The sequence below is a fragment of the Diuraphis noxia genome, unplaced genomic scaffold (assembly GCF_037042655.1).
Source record: "Diuraphis noxia isolate RWA-SAM2 unplaced genomic scaffold, SU_Dnox_SAM2 contig0001, whole genome shotgun sequence".
NCBI classification, from domain to species: Eukaryota; Metazoa; Arthropoda; class Insecta; order Hemiptera; family Aphididae; genus Diuraphis; species Diuraphis noxia.
This window is the reverse complement of record NW_028301711.1, coordinates 44,878,584-44,900,725: the sequence shown is the minus strand read 5'-3', so window position 1 is coordinate 44,900,725 and position 22,142 is coordinate 44,878,584. Positions and strand designations below refer to the sequence as shown.

Here is a 22,142-nt window from a genome sequence, read left to right as displayed (position 1 = left end):
ACAATGGTAAATGCACGGAAATATAGAAATGTAGGAATATAGAAACCTTAGATCATATATTATGAATAGAGCCACAGCGACAGCGTATTATATCAATAAAAAAGAATGAAGCCGATATTAGCGACAAGTCACCGTAATAGGTGTTCGATATGCTCATGCACCATGACGTAATTCGTCGCTTATTTATCCACACGTTATATTGTTATATTTTTACCTAGGGTACGGCCTATGGATAATTAGGTATTCGATGAAATAAATCGCGCATGCGCATATCGAACACCTAAAACAGAGACTGATCGTTAATATCGGCTTCAAAATAATACGCTGTGGACCATATATAGTATATGATCTAGATAGAAACAGCTGAATTACCCTGCTGTATTTTTTGTTTTTTCATAATAGAAGTATAAATAGGTGTACGCGTGGTGCATGAGATTATTTTTATCGATTAACTTCTCGGAACAATTTTTATGTACAGACGGACAAAAAATATATAGGTTGCAGCAATGCAGCTGGTAGCAATAATTATAACTGTTATTTAAATTGGATTTTATTGTACAGATTAAATCAAATAATACTGTACAACTAAAAAAATAAAAAAAATAATAGGTAATTGGAATATGTGCATTTATAATAAAAACAAAATGTACAAAAAAAACTATACTATCTATTATTTTATTTTTATTTTTTTAAATCACAACATGCATTGTTTATATAAAATTTCAAAGACGAATTTTTGTGGGAGTATTTTGATGTCTAAAAATAAAATTTCTAACGAGTAGTAAATTAGTTATAGGTAATTAATAAATAGGTAGGTATTTAATAAATTTATTTGAGTGAAATGGAGTGACATATTAGATATGGGGTACGCCACTTAAAAAAAGGTTTAAATATTTCTTGATTATTTTTAGTAACTAATTTTTCGTAATTTGACATAAAATAAATAAAAAATTTCATATGCCTATAAGGCTATAAATAGCTCAACATGAGCCAAAATATTTTGAAATACCGTGGTATTTTAAAATTCAGTGAAAATTTCATCTAGTTACGGTAATTTTTTTAAAAAGATTAAATCAAAAATCAAAATCGATTTTGCTGAAAACCAACTTTGGGAAATTTCCAGTTTTCATTATTTTTAATTTTTCGTTTTTTTCCGTTACTTTTGAGAACTACTGATAATTTTGAGATGAGTGCATCTACTATATAGGTTCACTTATTCCCTTCAGAAAAGATACTGAAGTTGAAAAATGAAGCATTATTTCGATTACCTATCGTATACTCAGGCACACTAAAAAAAAAAGAACATACATAGGTATATATCATTGTAAAATTAATATATTCATCGCTTAGCTTAGAATCTAAAATAGTCTTATCATCCAGTATTATAATTAAAGTCTAGCATACAAATTTAAGTTCGTAAGCATACTATTTTTTTATTTAATTTTCCATTGGAAATTTGTTCAATGTGTAATTTACTAATGACCCATCGACATGAATAGACCATAAATTTAGATTTGTTTATTCATAATCCGAACACGCTAGTTATACATTGTAATAAATTAATATGCAAAATGTTTGCAGAGGGTTTAATTGCGGACCCCGTCTACTCACTACTACATTCAATCTGAATTTTAGTCACCATTAAATAATATTGTAATCATTGCATCATTGCTTTCATCACAGATTATAACAGCGGGGGATGATGACGAACAAACACAAATTGTAGACTTTTGGAAAATTTGAATAAATGTCCAAGCTTATACTATCACTTCTCCGTAGTGCTTTAAAACGTTCATATCTCCGATAATAATAATGCCAGCAACTCGATCCGCTATTATTAGTACTTTCATTATATTCTGTTTCTTTTCACTGGCCCTTATCAGTTTATACTTAAATTATGGTCAGTGATTATATCTTACGATGTTTAAGTATGTTAAACTTATAATATGATAATATCATTTAATCACGTTTAGGTTCTAACGGTTGTCGCGAAGGTTCATTCTTGTGCAGACAGTCGGACGTTTGTATTGCAAATAAATATAAATGTAATAATTTTTCGGATTGCCTACACGGAGAAGACGAAGATTATCTCATATGCAGTTAGTATATTATAAAAATTAAAAAAATAATTAATTATTTCATTAAAACATATGCTTTGACTGTTTGCAATAACTCATTAATATTTATTAACTCTCTCCAGTAGTAGGTTATATTATATAGTACTTTACTTAAACAGAATACATATCTAGTACATATTTATAATAGGTACCAATGAGAATGTCACTTAATAAAGCCGTTTGGAATGTTTATAAAAAAATAATAAGTATTATTGTTACCTTGTAATATATTTTGTAATTTTGTATATTATATCCTATAGATATTTTTTTATTCAGTTAAGCAATTTCAAAAATATATAAATTCAGTGTTAACGTTGTTCAAAACAATTTTAAATTTATAATTCTATATTATAATAAAAAATTATAGTAAATTATATAGAGAATTAATTATACATTGCAAATTTAACATGTAACACTGTTTATTAGTTTTTATGAATTTTATAATATTATGTCAGTTAGATATTAAATTAAACCAACATTTTTCAGCTGACTTCTCTGGAAGTATGCAAAATTATCATAAAGTCATATTTACCGAAGACCCGGAACCAGATTCAAAACCAGAACCGGTACCAGAACTGAAACCAAAACGTAATGATTCAGATATTAAAGATATGGAGTTACCTTGTGGTAAGTTTGCAATTAAAGTTATAATACTTATTAATTATCTCACATGTAATAAATTATAAAAGTTTTATTGATTTTACCATAAAGTTTTATAAGTATCATGGATCCATTTATTGAACATAAACAATTAAAATTAAATACATAAATAGTATTTAGTTTAGTAATATTTATAAATTTAAAAACGTCCTAGAAGATTTAAATAAATGTAGATTATTTGTGACTTTATATTACAATTTTATTTTTATTTTGTTCAGTCTTATAATTAAATAAATAAGACATTTAGTTAGATATTTGAAAATGTTTTCAAAACTTCAACTTCTGATATAGTAGATATAGTAGATAAATTCTCTGATCAGTGATCATCAAATTCGCTGAAAGATTTTGTTATAAAAATGGATTTAGTTGATAATTTTGTTAGAATAAATATATAATTATCAGTACTTTTTAAAACAATCGAAGAATAATATTTATCAAATTTTTTATATTATAAAAAACAATTGAAATATCTTTGTTAGACTACCTTAGTTTAGATTGTATTTGATTAAATATTGTTTTTAAAAATGTAATAGGTAAAACGTTCCTTATAAGTTTTTAGTTAATGTATTTAAAAATATTAACGATATAATATAAACACGATTTTCTATTTTTAAATTAAAATTTGTACAACACTACAATGCATTAGTAATAAAAATGTACATACTGCTCAATTTTTATAGCTAAGGTACAAAGTCCCTCATATTATAAGTTGTTAATATTGTTACCAAAAAAAAATTACTGATTATATGTTTAGTAAAATAGTTGTGCAAATAGAACGTTTTTTTTTGCAAAAATTAATTCAATCTACGTACTTTGTTAACAAACGCAATATTCATACATAATAAAATATCCTAGGTTGATACACCATCTTCACTCAAATTTGTTTTTCGTATTCAATGATATAATATATGTATATTATATATATATCACTACATTCAATTTTAACACACCTATTACAGTGACTCTCTTCACATCTAAGCATACAGTAGAGTGGTAACTATCGTTTTTTATTTATTTTCATTTAGCTAATCCGTTATAATCAGAGCCCAACTTAGGGGGGGGGGGGGCTGCAGCCCGGGCCCCTGTTGATATTTAATTATTAAAGTGGCATTTTGAAGTAATTGTATGATATTACTGGTTACGTAGTTTCGTTAGTCACGTATCGTAATGGAATTCATGATTATTATCCAATCGATAAAATAAGCTATTAAGTTTTAAGATAAAGTTGGTCAAAAGCACATCATATCGTTATGATTACATTTATGTACCAAAACTTCTTTATTTATATTTATATTTTTGATTTCATTGTTTTATTTATATTAATTGTCATTAAATAATTACTTATAGCCTTATTATGGTATAATTGATTTATAATCTTATAAAATAAATTGAATATAACAAATCTATATAGCATAAAGACTACATTTATAATTTAAAATTTATATGATAATTTATTTTGAGCCCCCATTAGAAAATTTGACCCGGGCCCTAAAATTCCTAAGTTGAACTCTGGTTATAATATATATGAATTGATCCCGTTGCTTGCTAGTTGACTACAATAGAGACATGATAAACATTAAAAAAAAAAAAACACATACAATTGGAGGATGACTTCAATCCGTTTGGGTCCCTTGCGTACCCTGCTTATTGCAATGGAGTATTTATGTAAGCATTCCCATTTATATACAACGTGTTTGTGTTTTGGGAATATATTATACTTATATTTATTATTTATGATATACCGTGTTATAAAACAATCATTATAAAATAAGATTTCGTAAAAATTTGAACTATAAACGCTTATAAAAAAAAAATTGTGACTAACAATTTTTAATGTTTTTTTAGCTACAATAAGAACATCTCATAAGGAACCTTGTATTAAATTTTCAAGTTTTTTTGGTCGTCCAACATTTTTTTACCGACACTTCAAAAAAAATTCTCAAAAAAAAAAAATTTCAGTGGTCTATAAATAACTCAAAAAAATTCAAAATGAAAATTAAACTGTATATAGATAACACTAACATAGACATTTGGTGAAAATTTCAAGTCTTTACAGTTATTAGTTTTTGAATTACAGCCATATAAAGGAATCGATTTGGTCGAAAACTGATTTTGCGTAAAAATTACCATTTTTTTTTTGTTTTTCTCGATTTTTTTGTAAACTATTGGAAAATGTTTATTTTTGACCTCTATAATGCACCAAGGACATTCACTTTTACATCGGAAACCACCCCCAAAGTTTGAAATCGAAGCATTATTTCGACTAGTTATGCTGTACACAGACACAAAAAAAAAACACACACACATCATTGTAAAATCAATACATTCATCACTTCGTTCAGAATCTAATACGTTGTCAATATGATTTGTCATTATAAAACTTATTATCATAAAATATAAGACATCGTAAAAAAATTATTACAACTCAAAATAATTTACCTATAATGTGGATTTGAATTAACCGTAAAGAACATTTTAGATACACCAAAAAATACTCATAAATATGACATTAGACTAGACATCAGTATATAATAGAGTAAACATTGTTTATACAATTAAATTTACAGGATTCACAATCTCTTACCATTAAAAAAAATCCATTATCTTTCTGTTTGGATATACACCTGTTTGCATTACAACAATAACTTGCTACTTTAAAATTTCAGTACTACCAGTCTTTAGTTTGCGAGCAGTTTGAAATGTGTTTGTTATTTTAAAACTTCCTCGCTTCTTAGCAGAATGTCCATCTCTTTGGATGGAATCTACTACCTCGGCGTTCCAACACCGGAATGTAGCTATATTGCCTATACATAACGCCGTGGCACAAAGCTTATTAAATTGAGTTATGTTATTTTTTGCATATTACTATACGAGCTAATAAGATAAAAAAATGTATAATATATCTTAGGTAGGCACTACTTGTAAATTTAATTGACCATGACACAAATTTTTGTGGTTTTAAAAAACTATTAGTTCAAATTTTAGATTTAGGGAATTTCACATTACCGGTTTTTGAAGAAAAAGATACTCATACAATTTCCGACGTTCTCGACTGAGTTTTATTTAGTTAATAATTTTGAAAACATATTTGAATTAATTATAAAGTTTATTTGGATTCTCTGAGACAGAAGTATAAAAAAAATTAAAAACTGTATTTTTAAAAATAAAATTTCAAAATATACTAGGTTTTATTTTAGAATAACATACATTAAGAATGTGGCTCATAAGAGTTAAGTTGGCTCAATAAAAAAATAAAAATCATTTTTAATATCATTAATGACTCAAAACTCGAGTTGGTATGTTGGAACTCGTTTTCGTCTGATTAACAACATTTTGCCACGAAAAAGAATATTTCAGTAGTAATTTGAGTAAATCACTGTAATACTCGTTTCTGTGTTAAAACTAAATTCAATGATAAATCTTTGAATACAAAGCAATAATCCTGACTAATTCCTGAGTGAAGGTGGTGTATCAGCGACATATACTAGGCTGATTCAGCCTATACTAAAAGTATATTGTATAATTTAAATAATTTATATTTTATTTCGCTATCATATAACATATATGGTAAATTAGATCAGCGCACTGTTGGTTTTCTCTTTCTAACTCAGTTGTAACATATAGAAAAAAATAATTCATGCAAAATAATTTTTATATTTTTGAGTTATCTAAATGTAAAATCATTTATTACAAAAATCATAGAAAATAATACTTGTCCTAAAGTTAAGTTTTCTAATACAATCTTACATCAATTTAAATATACAAAATATTTATTTTTAAAATCGAGTATAAAATCAAGTTTTAATAAGTACCCACGTATAATATTTTTAATTTATGACAAAATAACTCAAATCGTTATTCTTCGTTTAACTATCCAATATCGTTAAATTTTAAACTTCAACCACTCATAATATATTAATATCTAAGCATTTTTATTGCCCCAAAGACGATGGCAGACTAAAAAAATAAAACACATGTCAATATAAGTCAATACATTCATCACTCCATTTAAAATCTAAAAACATGAACATAGATGAGAGACCTACCAATGTGGGAACCTTTAGAATATTTAAATTTATACAAAATACGTGTTTATTTTACATTAGACAAGTGCAGGTATTTAATATACCGTAACGTATTTTGAATATATTAATAAAGCTACTTAAACGTTCATTAAATTTTTAATACAAAATACAACGAGGCTTAATATTTCAAACATCTAGTATACCTAATTTATTTGACTATTAAACGGATAAAACCATGAGATATTGAGTTATTTTTGCCGTAAAATAAAAACTTGACGTATCTACCTACTTATTAACATTTTAATATATTGAAATTTTTATGTATTTAGCTAGTATAAAATAATTATGTGAATTCTTTTTAACCAATATTCGATTATCGTTAACAAGTGTAACGTATATTTGATGAATTATACAACTTGTTTATGAATAAATATGCAATACAATACAAAAAGTATGAACTATTACTAGGTACCATTTATGGCATTGTACTAATTTGGACAAATAAACGTGGCTATTGGGACAAATGGACCAAAAAAACTAATGAATGAAAATATTAGTAAGAAAAATTTTAAAATACAAAATAAATATCAAAAACTATGGTTTATGTTATTTATATCTATCAATCTATTATAAATTATAATACCTCAAAAATTAATTCAAAATATCAAAAATTGTATTTATGCTTATTTATTGTTATTAAATTGACATTGTAAGTAGTATTGTACTATTACTACTCATATGTATACTACTATACTATACTCGGACACTTGTTAGGTACTGGTACATTTGGACACATACTAAAAGTTTCAATTACCAAACCGATTGAATATAATTTTGATTTTAACTAGTTGTTGTACTACCCTTTAGCTTTAAACAATTATCCCGCCAAGTGTGATTGTTTGGTTGAAACATGGTTAAGATGTAATAGTGTTGGACTAACGAAAGTGCCAAGAAATATTTCTTCTAATCTTAAAAGAATGTAAGTAAATAATCGAAATAATTTACCAACAACAAATTATACTTGTTATTAAAAATGTAATTAGCAAATCTATAAGATGTATTTCGCACAATTTATGCAACATATTTTTTTTTATCACCCAGTGGTTAATACATATCGTCTAAGACTGGGGTCACCAATTAATACTTTCCACGGGTCACATTAAAAATTCGGAAAATTCTCGCGTGCCATAAAAATTCAAAGTACATAAAATTTATTATAGTATGCCGGTTGGCCAAAAATATTTTATTTCTAAATAAAAATATATACACTTATTAATTATTTAACTAAAACTAATGAAAATATAATTAAATTAATGGCTTTTTTTCTCAGTCTGCGGGCCGGTTAAAATGCATTCGTGGGCCGGATGCGGCCCGCGGGCCGCCATTTGGTGACCCCTGGTCTAAGATAAGGACGGCAGTGACCCAAATTTTGATATCACCATTTGTTTGTTTACACCATACATACATATTAACGGTATCATCAATGCTTTAATAGAGTACTTCGTTAATAATTACTAAAACAGCGAGTTTTTGATATTTACTGTAATTAGCGTATTACTGTATTGCCGTATTAACTGTAATAGTAATAATGAGTAGTAATAATGAGTAGTATATTATTTTGATTGTTATGCACAATTTATTTACATAATTAACGAAATAAGTATTTATACAACGCCTTTGAGCTTATTAGTTTTGATAAAAGAGTTATTGTATATTATTTTAATATAATTGTTATACATAATTAACTTCTACTAAATCAGTTCTGACTGATTACAATATAATTTCAATTATAAAATATATAGTCATATAATATTATTTTAATGTATTTTAGATCAATGAGGAGCAATAATATTGTTCTTTCTAATGATTCATTTGATGGGTATAATTCGTTGGTAATGATGTAAGTGATGACCACGAGTTAAAACATACAAGGACAAAACATTAATCCATAACATTTTTAAATATTTATTTTTCAGTCACTTAGAATATAATAAATTATCAGTAATACCTCCGTTCGTCTTTAAAGATCAAAATAAATTGAGATATCTGTAAGAAGTTTTTAATTATTTTTTAAAATAAAATTATAAATGACTTTATCTATTAAAAAGTATTAATAGATAACTATAGTTAATTCTTTTTTCATTTAATACCTATTAATATAATTTTTTTCAGTTTTTTATTACGTAATGAATTGAATGTTTTGGAAAAAGACGCCCTTTACGGATTGGATAGTATTAGTACCCTATTTTTGGATAATAATCACTTGGTCTATTTAAATTTAAACTCCTGGAAACATATGGTCAAAGTGAAATGGATGTAAGAACCAAAATGTTTAGTACATATATATGTATATTGTATATATAATTTAATTGCTTCACTGTAGATATATTTGTTTAGATATCTTTCCCATAATTTGTTGACTTTTAAGAACGAATGCTTTCCACCCCTTACGAATCTTGAAATGTTGTAAGTACCTATTTTCTTTTTTTATTACATCACTAATAAATATATAATATAAATTAATAAATTAATAAAATAGATGAAATATACTTATTGTTTTTAAATCTTACTTTACGTTATTTTAATAGACATTTACAATGGAATCGTATTGAAACAATAAATGAGTTCATGTTCGCAGACTTACCAAATCTATCGGTTTTGTAAGAAAATTTATTTATTATGATTAGGAATAAAATAGAAATACCATTCCAACATTTTTCTTACAAATAATTAAATTTGTTTTATATTTAGTATACCTATTTACATTATTTTCAGGAATTTAAGTAACAACGCTATCACAGTGGTTCATAAGAATGCATTTCAAAACTTATTAAATCTTTCTGATTTGTAATGATTCAAGTTTTTATTAATAAATCAATGTTTTAATTTTAATTTTAACACAAGTGTATAATCAATTTTACAGAAATATAGCTGACAATTACATTACAACAATCACGCAGGAAATGTTACACCCATTAAAAAAATTAGATAAATTGTAATGTTACGCTATAATTTTTGATTCAGTTAATTCTAATTCTTTTTTTTTCTAGAGTTTTAAGAAACAATCCAATCACGAGAATAAATAATGTTATTTTCACTGACATGAAAAGTCTATCTTCATTGTAAGTTGTATTTATTTTGGAGATTCATATGAGATATTGCACTTAAATGCATATTAAATATCCATATCCTTGAGTTCTATTAAATTTAATTCACATATTTTTGTTGAAAAATGATTAGATATGTTGAGTGTTGACCAGGGGCGGATTTAGGTATGTGGTGACCACTGGGCGGAATGCATTGTGGGTGCCCCTACACATAAATAAGAAAAAATATTTTTTTACTTATTAAATAGCATTTATCATCATATTTAGTATACTACTATAGTAGTAACAATTTAACTACTTATTTAATAATAAATAATTATAAAAACAATCAAAACAAGAATAACTATAGTATAAGTAATATAATCATAATATTGGGTGTAAGTAATTAAATAAAGAATAATAAAAATAATAAAGTCAGGTAATTAAAATTAAATGCCTGGAACTTTTTTTAATTTCAATTGTACAAACTTATCAATAACGTTTTGAAAATAACACCGATTACGAATGGCATAAAAACCTATCTTATCTAGATTCTTAGATACCGTTCATTGTCAACAAACGCGAATACATCTATTATTATAGTTAGTAAAATTAAATTTTTTAAATGTCCAAATAATGTTCAATATTTTTGATTACATAATATGTGTAAATGTGAGTATTTAATATAATTTAAATAAAATATTTTTTCTGTATCCTAATTTAAATATCATAACATTGGTGGGTCCCTGAATTTGTGGGGGGCCCTGGGTTTCAGCCCACTCAGCCCTCCCCTAAATCCGGCCCTGGTGTTGACAATATTAATGTAATACAATAAATTATTTATAGATTAGAAACACTAATACGATGTGTTACCAATACATTTTTTGCGCAATTAATTCACTCATAAAAAATTGGTATTTGAATTATTGAATGATTCTAAAAATCATGTACATCATCTAAAAGTCCATTATATCATATAACAACTATCTATATAATATAAATGTGCGATATAGGTAGGTAAATAAAACATTTAGGTATTTTATAAAAGTTTTATTTGAATTTTTTAATCAAAAATACACGTCATCTCAAAACAAGTAATAATTTAATTGGATAATAATATATCTTTCTTTCAAGCGAGATAGTCGAGTTACACTTTTTGCCTATCTTAAATCTACACTCGGGTATTAAAAAAAAAATGCGTTAAACAAAAATGTTCAAAAAATAAAGTTAATTTAAATATTTGTATAAACCACTAACTTCCCTTCTCGCTTAAAATGCAATCATTAGCATACTAATTATTATTTGTATTCTATTTAATTTTATACGTATTACAAAAAAAATGATTAATTAAAAAAAAAATATTGCACGTTTATCACACAATACGAATATTATATTAACATTATATATATATATATATGTATATATAATAAAACTAATTTTAACTATGCTAATGATTAAAACCATTGTTAGTCCTAAGTTTTTAAGCGGAAAGGGAAATGAGTTGAAGCTTTTTGAATTCAAGTGGCTTTCAACATTATCTGCTTTTAAACCGAGTGCATTTCGATCATTATTTATTTTTTTACTCGAGTGCAGTTGGGCCGTTGGACGTTTATCTTATTTTAACCCTAGAGCGATTCGACTAAAATAAGTGCAATTTGACTTTATCCCTTTCAAGCTAAGTATGAATGTGTAATAATTGATAATATACATCATTCCATTTAACAATATGATTCACTAAACACAGTAATTTACCTTGTATAAAATGGTCCAAGTAGTCGACGAATGTATATTAATTATTCTAAATATTTTATTAATGTTTATTGTTTACACTCGGGTAGTAAGGTAAGTATTTTTTGGAACTATTAAGGCTAAACCTTAATTAATGAACTCTAAATTTCCAATTTATTATGTATTTAAATAATTATGAAAACAGTATAGAGGTTACTAATGTACCATTCAATTTTTAATTTAATTGTGAATTTCTGGTTATCTATTGTATGGCTATCCGTTATTAATGATGTACATATTATTTTATATTAACCTGCTAAATAAAAGTGTTTCTAATAATATTTAATGTTTTATACCTAACCTATAATACTTCTAGAACAAAAAACGTATTCAATTAAATTATACCGAAACTTATGTGTTGCACTTTTCCACCAAAGCCATTAAACCCTAAGTACGTTTACCACCGGTAATATAATAAATACTTCCGTCTTCCATTTAGAAACCATTTCTTTTAAAAATCACGGGAGTTAATAATTATAAATTGAAAAAATAAATAATTAAATTTTTAAAAATCGTATTCATGTATATTGTACAATACGCATTACACGATATAGTTGAAACATTAAATATTATACACATTAAAAAAAAAAATATTTAAGTACATAAAATTAATAATTTATTTACTTAGAATACGTCTGCAATATATATATTTTGTTTTATAAATTAGAATTACTGACTTTGTACATGGATGTACGCAAAGGTTGTTACAAACGTATATCGCCGTATCGGAGTATTTCTCTTTTTATAACGATCAATAAATTACTTTTTTTTTTATAATTTTATTACTTGGTCTTTTAGGATTTTTGTAGTTCGAGTCTGAAATATTCAATATGAATGTGCCATGGCTCATTTGATCATTGAATTATTAACAATTCTATCATTTTCATTTGTGTATGCTTTTGTTATAGATATAGTTTTTAATTGTATAATTACGAACTTTTTACACAAGCCAACTGAAAATTTTAAATTATATAAAATTAGATATATTACCCCGACCACTTTTAACTATAATATATTTTTCATTTCTATATACACAGTAATATAATTTGTGTCAAGTACTTCTTTAATAATATTATGAATTCATGAAATAGATGAAAAGATAAAACCATTGATCTTAATCTTAGTTATCACATGGATTTTTAACGTAATATTTCCCATTCATATAAAAAATGGAGAATTCAGAAATAGTGATATAAGATGTAAATCTATTATTATAGCATGTAAATTCTTATAATATAAAAGGCTTCATAAATCTGAAATTTGAAATCTTTTATAGCGTAAAATGGAAGTATATACTATTGTAGGCACTGAATTGAATTATGCACGTTAGGGGTAACGGTGACGTCTCATAATTCTTATCATTTCAGTAATAGATAATATAATCAATTTATTAATAACAACTAAAATACCATATCAATAACCTACTTATTCATTCCGTTGTAAATTTATAGTATTTAAATGTATGTTCCTATAAGTAGATACCTTAAAAAATATCTTTACCTTCTAATATTAAAATGATCTTGACGTTTAATCTTTTAGATTACTTAGGTGGTAAATATTTTAAGCAGTTGGTATGAATATCATACATTATTTAGTAATATTTATTATGTAGGTAATTTAATTAAATAAAGGTGATTAAATCTATTAAAATGAAATTTAATTTAATTTTACTATTTATGGTACCTAGCTTTATGTATCTAATTTAGGATTAAGGATCTTCCAAGGCCATGAGTATATTTTAGTTTGTAATTTTTACTAAACATTTTCTTCTACATAGAAAAACAAAAAAAAAAATTAAAATTAAAATAAACGAAATATCCTTAAACAAGAATTAAGGAACTTTCTTCACCTACCTTAAATCTTAAATTCACAAGTTTCTTAATGTTACATTGCTTATATTTACTCTCTAGTTCATTATATATATTGATAACTTCTTTAAATTATATTAAATTTTTTAAATCTAGATTTGTTGAAAATTTAAATTTAATTAATTTATGTTTTTAGGCTATATTTATAATTTATATACCTAGATACTGTAGGATTCTATAAAAGCACATAACTATTAAATATAATTAAACAAAATTAGATATTGTACATTTCTCGCACTCTCAGAACGGATTTAAAGGGGGAGTAATTAAAATATATCTAATATAAGAACGGATAATAGACAATATTAAATAAACGAAATAATGTGTGTATAAGTTTTGAATCATTTAAAAATTTAAGATATATAGGGAAGAAGAGATATCTAATTTCGATAACCTTTGGGTACACTATATATTAATATTGTCTTATAATATTTTTGTCAAATTGTATTTCAATTATATCATTTCATTAAAAATATTATCTTAAATATAACAGTTCGATTAGTGGTCTTCAAACTAAGGGTCACGTGAGCTTAAAATTTTTTTGGCTAATAAAGCTGACATAGGTCGCAAAAAATGTATGGTAAGAAAATTGGGTCATGAGTAAAAAAATCAGAAGACCACCATGAGTTAGTTAATAGTAAGATAGGTATCGTATTGATTTTTTTATTTATCTGGTTATTTTTTTCTTTTTCAAGAAAGAGTATAATAATTAATAATAATTGTTAACATAATATTATGAATATTTTGGATTGTTTAATTAAATTTATTAAACTACATTTATGGATTCTATAAAGAAAATATATTTTACAGAGATATAAATGGCATAAGTAAAGAAAATATTGAAATGTCATTATTCGATAATTTGACTACACTGGAATTTCTGTGAGCTGATATTATTTAAAATAATTAAAATAATAATAATAATAATTTTTTAATTTAAAATGTAAACAGTTTTATTGGTTTTGTTCCAGTTACTTAAAAGAATTTCATTATTGTGTCTTGTATGCCCCGCATGTTAAGTTTTGTTCACCAAATACGGATGGTAAGAGCCAACAATCAATTAAATATTATTAAAGTAAATTAATAGCAATGATTTGTTTATATTTTATTCATTAAAATAAAAATAATGTAAAAAGTCACTTAAGCATATTATTATTTTTCTGTGAAGTATAAAATATACAATAATATGATATTAAGGGTTATCATCAAGTTTAAATATCCTACCAAATTCAACTTTCCGATGGTTTCTTTGGATGGTGACAGTCCTAACATTCGTCTTTAATGTATTGGTTTTATATGGTCGGATGTTTAGTACTTTTGGAGATGAAAATAAAGCAATAAACTTTGTCATACGGAATTTAGCTGGTAATAACAAGTCTATTGATTTTCTTAGTTAAATTCTTATGCATATACGAATATATATTGCATAATATATAAATATGTTTCAGTTGCAGATTTGTTCATGGTAATATACTTAACGGTTATTGGTTATCATGATCAAATGTACCGGAATGAATATTATTTGTATGCACACAAGTGGGAGTCCTGTATCTTGTGTACTATGATTGGAATTATGGCCGTGATTTCATCAGAAGTATACTACCCATTTAAAATCTTTATAATAATTACAAATAAAATGTTCAGAAAAACCTATTTAATATTTTTCCAAACAATTTGTCAATTATTATTTTGTTTAAAATACCGAAAGATCAAATTACTGATAATGAAACCGATTTGAAAAAATATTTTGATTATTATTGCTTCTTCTCGAGCATACGTAAATACGTATTTTTAATTTTGTTGCTGCTTTTAAAATTTATTTTGATTTTTTAATCGGAAAATTGTTTTACTTTTCACCAGATAAATGGTTACCTATTCTTCTTATACCTATTCTTTTTTTATATTCTACAAAAATATGCTAACGATCGTTATTTTGTTAAGCATTTGAAATCTGGATTTATGCAGTAGTATTCTGAGCTTGTTGGTCTAAACACATGAGAAAAAATCACTTCCAACCGCCTTCAAGTAATTGGCCAAAATTTTGATTATAGGTATCTATGCTCATCCTGGTGTTTCTCAGCTTAGAAAGATTCTTACTCATTGCTGTACCATTTTCTGGATATCAAGTATTGAAATTAAAAACAGCTGTTTACTGTATGGTATCAATTTGGGTGGTAGGAATAAGTATATCAATTGCACCATGTAAGTATTATACAAGAAATTGTTTTTTTGTTGAATTAGAATATGATTCACATAGGCCAAGTATTGAGATTAAAAAGGCATATATATTGATTGACACTAATAATAATAATTAGACTTAAGTGGTTCCAAATAAACAAACAACAGACCAACAATAGGTACCTACTTATTCTATACAAGAACTGCAGTTAAACAGCGTGAAAATATCCGTCTTTTTGTGCAGTGACGATTTGACACTGTTAATGGCTGAGAGAAATAATGAACTGTTCAATAACGTGCTTGAATGTGTTTTAACTTGCAAAAAAAATATGATGCACCATCACAATTTTAAAACTATCACTTAATCACCGTCATGGCTGGGGAGGCCATTTATAAAATTTAAATTTTTTACTTACTACAACGTTCTGTATTTTATAATCTATATTTGTGACTTTTTATTTTTGTATGGAAATTATATAGCACTACTATAATCATATAGAAATCTGTGTTTCAACCACGGTAGATTATACGCCAAGAGGCTAAGAATCAAGTCACTGGGGAGACCGGTGCCCACACTGCCTCCCCCGTAGACACACCTATGATTTGACTTATAAGTTATATACGAACGTTCGCTGTTAGTGTTATCCTCATACCCTTATTAGTTTTAATACTACTAAAAATACTACAATTATTAAATATGATTAACATTTTTTTTTTATGAAGTTTTTATATTTATAATTTACGATCTCACTATTTTGGAATCAGATTATGTATCAAAATGAATTAGTCAAACACAAATATAGTGTATTGTAAATTATCATTCATTAAATTTAAAGTACATAATGCAATATCAAATTATGTCCACCTATATTACATAATATATGTACAATATGACTCTTATCAAAATGCAATTTAACTATAGTGATTTTATGGAAGCACTCGTCAAAATTTTACGGTTCCAATGGTTTGTGCTACCCTTTATATATTGAAGACCCATTTGTTAGTGGGTGGCAATATTCTGCATTCATGTTTTTGGGATTACACACGACAAGGTAGTTTTTATTTTTTTAAGTTATCTATATTTATTCCAAAATCAATCAGTTGTTTGTAATTATTATACGTTTATTATAAGTACCAACACCGCTTTATTGTCATTGCAGTTTACTTCTTATGTCCGTTTTGTACGCGTTAATGTTTATAAGTGTCAGAAAAACAAGACATGCTGCCCGCATATCTGCTGGTGATTACGACTTTGCAGTACGTTTCTTTTTCATTGTTTTGGCCAATATTTTATGTTGGCTACCCATAATCGTTTTGAAATTGGTGGCAATAAGAAAATATCATGTTTCAAGTACTTAACTACTATTTATTTTTCTTTATTAATATATAAAAGTATATTCTTATATAATACCTATACTGTATCTTAACTCAACCACAATTATTTAATGTTTTATAGGTAAGATATACGTTTGGTTAATTATATTTGTTGTGCCAATTAATGCATTGGTAAATCCATTATTATATACTTTCACAACACCCAAGTATATCACAGCATTAACTTCAAAAAATATCTTCAAGATGACATCCCGCGATTCAAGCAGCGGTAAACTATTTAGATCCAATAATTTTATACTTATTGTTATTATTTATTACCCGATTGGATGGTACAATTTTTTAGTACTAGCACAAATTCATCGTTGTTTTCTTATTCGTTTCTAAAGAACTGTAGTGGTTTTAATATAATGGTACCTAACTTAACCTACCTAGGCATTTTAAAGTATCATAAAATGTTTTATTTTATAATTAGTGTGAGCAAACAATATGACTATATTTAATTAAAATTATCTTACATAACATACAATATGCTATTAGACCTTTGAATTCTAAAACATCCATAAATTTGTTATGTCATGCTTAATACTTAGTATTTTAAGTAGGTATTTATTGCATACTGTTGTGTTATGTTTCTCAAATTCTAAGGATGTTACGCATTTGAGAACAATTGGAGTAGTAATTAAATCAGAAACCATACTTTACTGGGTGAATTGCATTACTGTAATAACTATATAGTATAAATTATAACAAGTTAATAACATTTGTTATGTAGTTACTGGTGACAGAAATCATGTATACAATTTAAATTCTACAATACTGAAAATGCAATTGTTAAAATACGCTGAACTAAATACATTTATTTTTATATTTAGTTCAGTGTTAAAATATAATTATGAATATAAAATACAAAATATAAATAAAACATACTGATTTATTCAAATAAATTTGCTCTAGTTTTAAAGTAAATACTCTACCAACCACAATTTTTTCCTAAATGTATTTTTTTCCGTAAAAAGGCAGAAGAAAATAAAAAATGTGCACTCATTAAATTAATATAAACTTTCTGATACATTTATTTGATGAGCGCCATATTAATTTTAATTTTTATAATTTTTCAGTAGTAGACACGTCAAAATCATCGCGCCCAATATCCATGTACAGTAGAAAATATATCAAGAAAAATAGAAAGGAGACACTTGAAGAAAGACTAAATGAAAATAATACCACTCAAGAAAATAGTCTAGAATCAACAAATGATGAATAATTCACCAATGAACTTCTTATCACAGTATTGTGTATTCTACATTCTACTTCTTCAATTAGTATACCTTCCATTCAGTCTATTTTTCATTATCAGAACCTATAACCTCACCAGATGGATTTACATTGCTTCATAAATAATGTAGTATGAAGGTAACGAATTTTCTATAATGAGCATAACCTATAAGCTGAATATAAATTATACATGACTTGATATATATATATATATATACCTATATACCTATATATAATGGATAGCCGGCTAAAAAATATTTATTTACGTCGTAATAAGCAATACCTAGTTAAAAATATATATATTAATACAATAATAGAACATCTGTAACAATATAGAATTGAAAAACTTTCAATTTAACAATAACTTTACATTCTATTCCATTATAAAGTGTAAGATTAGACGACCGTATTGAAATAAAATTCATTCCATGCTTTTTTCTGTACAAATATTACGCAATACGTATATTTGATATTTTTTGCTGTTAGAAATAGAAGTCATTATTTTACTGTAGTTTTTTTTTTGTTATTATTGATCAATTCACTTTAACAACAATGGAATTATTATTGTACTTTTACTTTACCTTTTAATGATGTTTGATACGTTAGATAAGATATACTGCACTTAGGCCACACATGTGCCACCTACACTTATTTTGAAATTGTCAACACCCATGTTGTGATCGGGATTCGGGATTATCATGTTCTATGTTTATTGTATTTTTTCTCACCTGACATATCATAATATATTATTATCTACACTTGAAGCTTTTAATTTATTATAACATTAGTTGTTAAGTAAACATAAAATGAATAAACGACAAAAAATATATTATTTAAATGTATTTTAGTATTTTCTACTTTTTCTATAACTATACGGAACGAAAAGCATTTAAATAATATTAAATATAATAATAATACATTACAAAAAATAAAATATAAAAATAAAATAATGAAGTAAGATTATTTACTTTTTTAGCGACGAGTGTTATTAAATTAAAATAGCATAGATTTGAATCAAAGAATTTTAATGCAGATGTAGCTTTTTATGGAATAGGTTGTAAAAAATAGACCTTTTTACCTGTAAAGAACTCATCGATAAGGTAAACAATTCTGTGATAATTACATTGGTGAAAAATCTAAATTTTATCCAAAAACGTAGGCATCATCTTCAATTTTATCAAAACAAACAACTAAAAACATATGGCGTCCATACATGACATCTTCTTCAAACTTACCAACAATCTTAATATTTGCACATCTACAAAAAACAAAATCACATACCCAAACCATTGACAAATCAATGTCAATACTGAGCTCTTATAACAAAGCAAACATGACAAAAACCCTTATATTATCAACTCTCTTTTCTATGATATTATCCAAACCAAATACCCACACTACACGAAAATATATACGGACGCATCAAAATCCACACATGCAGTCGGTTTTGCAATTTCCCTAGATAATATCACCTGCTCCATAAACTCCCACCTAAATCATGCATATTCTCAGCTGAAACCCAAGTCATTTAAGAAGCTATCATATTGGCTAAGACCATAATCTCAAATGATATTCTAATTTTAAGCGACTCGATCAATGTTTTACTAGTCCTTCAAAACCCTCAATCTTCAAACGAAATCACCCAAAATATCCAAAAAGTAATAAAATCGACCTCTAAAAACATTGAACTTATGTGGATACTATCCCACACCGGTATAACCGGCAAAGAAATGGCTGACAAGGCAGCCGACCTTGCAACTAGAATTATCCCCCACCCATCTATATCTGATCTACCGATTAATGCATCAAAACTGCTATCAACTAAAAAATACTTTCAAAATGGCAAAATTATTGTTATTATTTAACCTAATCTCCCTCTAATAAACTTAAAACAATAAAGAAAAATACAAAGAAATGGATCGCACTTTATTACCTCAACAGACGTCAGGAAGTTACAATCACGAGATTCATAATCAGACATTCATTTCTAACTCGCATTCTTTCCTCATTAGCAAAGATCCACTACCCATTTGTGACGAATGCCTCACCAACCTTTCAGTTCAACACATTATCATTGATTGCATAAATAGTATCGGGACATATGAAACAACTTAGCAATACTACCTTATATGAATGAAGCACTCAACGAAAACAACATCTCCAAAATTATTTCATTTCTGGCCAAAATCAATATTTTAAGCAAATTTTAATAATGTATAAACCTTTTTCCATAGTCTTTAAGTTTAAATGCTTTTTGTAAATTTACCTTTGTTTTTCTACTATTTCTAATATTATTATAATTCATACTAGGCCTGTGATGTTGAAGCTTTACTGCTAGGTAATAATAATAATAAAAAAAAAACATAATATGAGAATCGTTTCATTCAAAACTTAACTCACAAATACTTATAATAATGTCAGCGTTATATTTGTCTTATCTCTGAAACATATATAAAACACGTTCACCTTAAATAATTTTTTTATGATTTTTTAGTAATCTTAGAGCAAATCAGCAGTTATAAAAATTATAGTTGATAATATTTTTAATGGTATGACATTTAAGTGTTTTATTTTTTATTGTTATTTTACTTTGTACTCGAATTTCATAATAAATAAAAGAATTTGAAATTTAAATGATATTTAAATTGTTTTGAGACAGCATTTAGACAAATCGATACGTTATAACCTCGAAAAAATTATTTTACATTATTTTTGGTATGGTCAATTTTACTCTAAGATTACTTAAAAATAATGATACTGCGTAAATATGTTCTGTCTACCTATGTTATTACGGTGGGCAAGTGAGACAAAACAAACAGTGCGCTGAAATTCTGTTAAGCGCATCTTTATAAAATTATATATTTTTGTTTTCACATGTATTGCATTTAAAAATACAAAAAATAATTCATATAAGAGGACTCAAAGTATATAAAATCATCAAAAACAAGAATAATTATGAAATGAAAAATAAATATGTTTAATATAAGTTCTAACGATAAGTTAAATAAACAAATTATGTACTCAATTATATTTAAATTGGCATAGAATAATTATTAAAAAAAAAATACGATTATATTTGATTTTGGAAAAATAATACTATGCAACTATATACAAGCATCAGTGCTAGAGTTATTGTATTTAACACTTTATTGTTTTTTTTTCTGCCATTCCTACCCATTATGTATATGTAATTGATGGTTAGCGAAATCGGCATATACAAATGTTCGTTGAAATGTACAATAAAACCACGGAATCGATAAAATTAAAGGACCCATTGGCTTGCTTAGCAATTTTATTAGCAATTTTACTATATTCTACAATCATCGATCATGTCACAACATCTTTATGTGAATATTTTATTATGTCCAAATTGTGTGATGACATTTTAAGATAACCCTATTCAACGTGGTAAGTGCTCATTAATTTATATTTATATCACGAAACAAACGACGTGGTGTATGAGCGGTTTGTTTTTAATACAACACCCCAGAATCACCTGTTGTACTTCCACGGATGCTACGATCCTACTGTTTGCGGAATAGGAATTATGGGGATTAGAAATGAATACATTAATAAAGTACCTATGTGACGTTTGTGTACTACATATTTTATATGTTGATTGTAAGTTTGCTCGTGGCAGTTTGTGTGAATAAAACTATGTAGTGGATGTTGTCGCAGGCAATGAACTCTACGAATTTATTCAAGCGATCGTAACAAATAATAGAATAAATTTACTATTGACAATATTCGTTGGTAGTTTTAGGCAACACGTAAGAGACGAGTAACACGTAATGACAGAATGACATCACC

At 26.1% G+C, this 22,142-nt stretch overlaps 1 protein-coding gene across 1 annotated transcript; it reads left to right on the top strand.

Moving 5' to 3' along the window:
- The first annotated feature begins 2,617 nt into the window (after positions 1-2,617).
- LOC107165187 (relaxin receptor 2-like) lies at positions 2,618-19,133 on the top strand. Its single transcript, XM_089216557.1, has 19 exons — positions 2,618-2,744; positions 7,670-7,781; positions 8,634-8,702; positions 8,779-8,850; positions 8,975-9,118; positions 9,200-9,268; positions 9,391-9,462; positions 9,578-9,649; positions 9,726-9,797; positions 9,853-9,924; positions 14,355-14,426; positions 14,516-14,586; positions 14,742-14,909; positions 14,993-15,138; positions 15,596-15,746; positions 16,645-16,774; positions 16,883-17,073; positions 17,179-17,325; positions 18,176-19,133. Exons 1-19 carry the CDS (start codon positions 2,621-2,623, stop codon positions 18,319-18,321), a joined length of 2,100 nt encoding a protein of 699 aa, XP_089072683.1. The 5' UTR covers positions 2,618-2,620; the 3' UTR covers positions 18,322-19,133.
- Positions 19,134-22,142: the final 3,009 nt, after the last annotated feature.

What these genes read in the sequence shown, in the direction of transcription:
- LOC107165187 (XM_089216557.1), top strand. Translation starts at nt 2,621, where the DNA reads ATGCAAAATTATCATAAAGTCATATTTACCGAAGACCCGGAACCAGAT. An exon ending in AGATATGGAGTTACCTTGTG is followed by an intron (nt 2,745 to 7,669) that starts GTAAGTTTGCAA and finishes ACTACCCTTTAG; the next exon opens with CTTTAAACAATTATCCCGCC. An exon ending in TTACCAAATCTATCGGTTTT is followed by an intron (nt 9,463 to 9,577) that starts GTAAGAAAATTT and finishes CATTATTTTCAG; the next exon opens with GAATTTAAGTAACAACGCTA.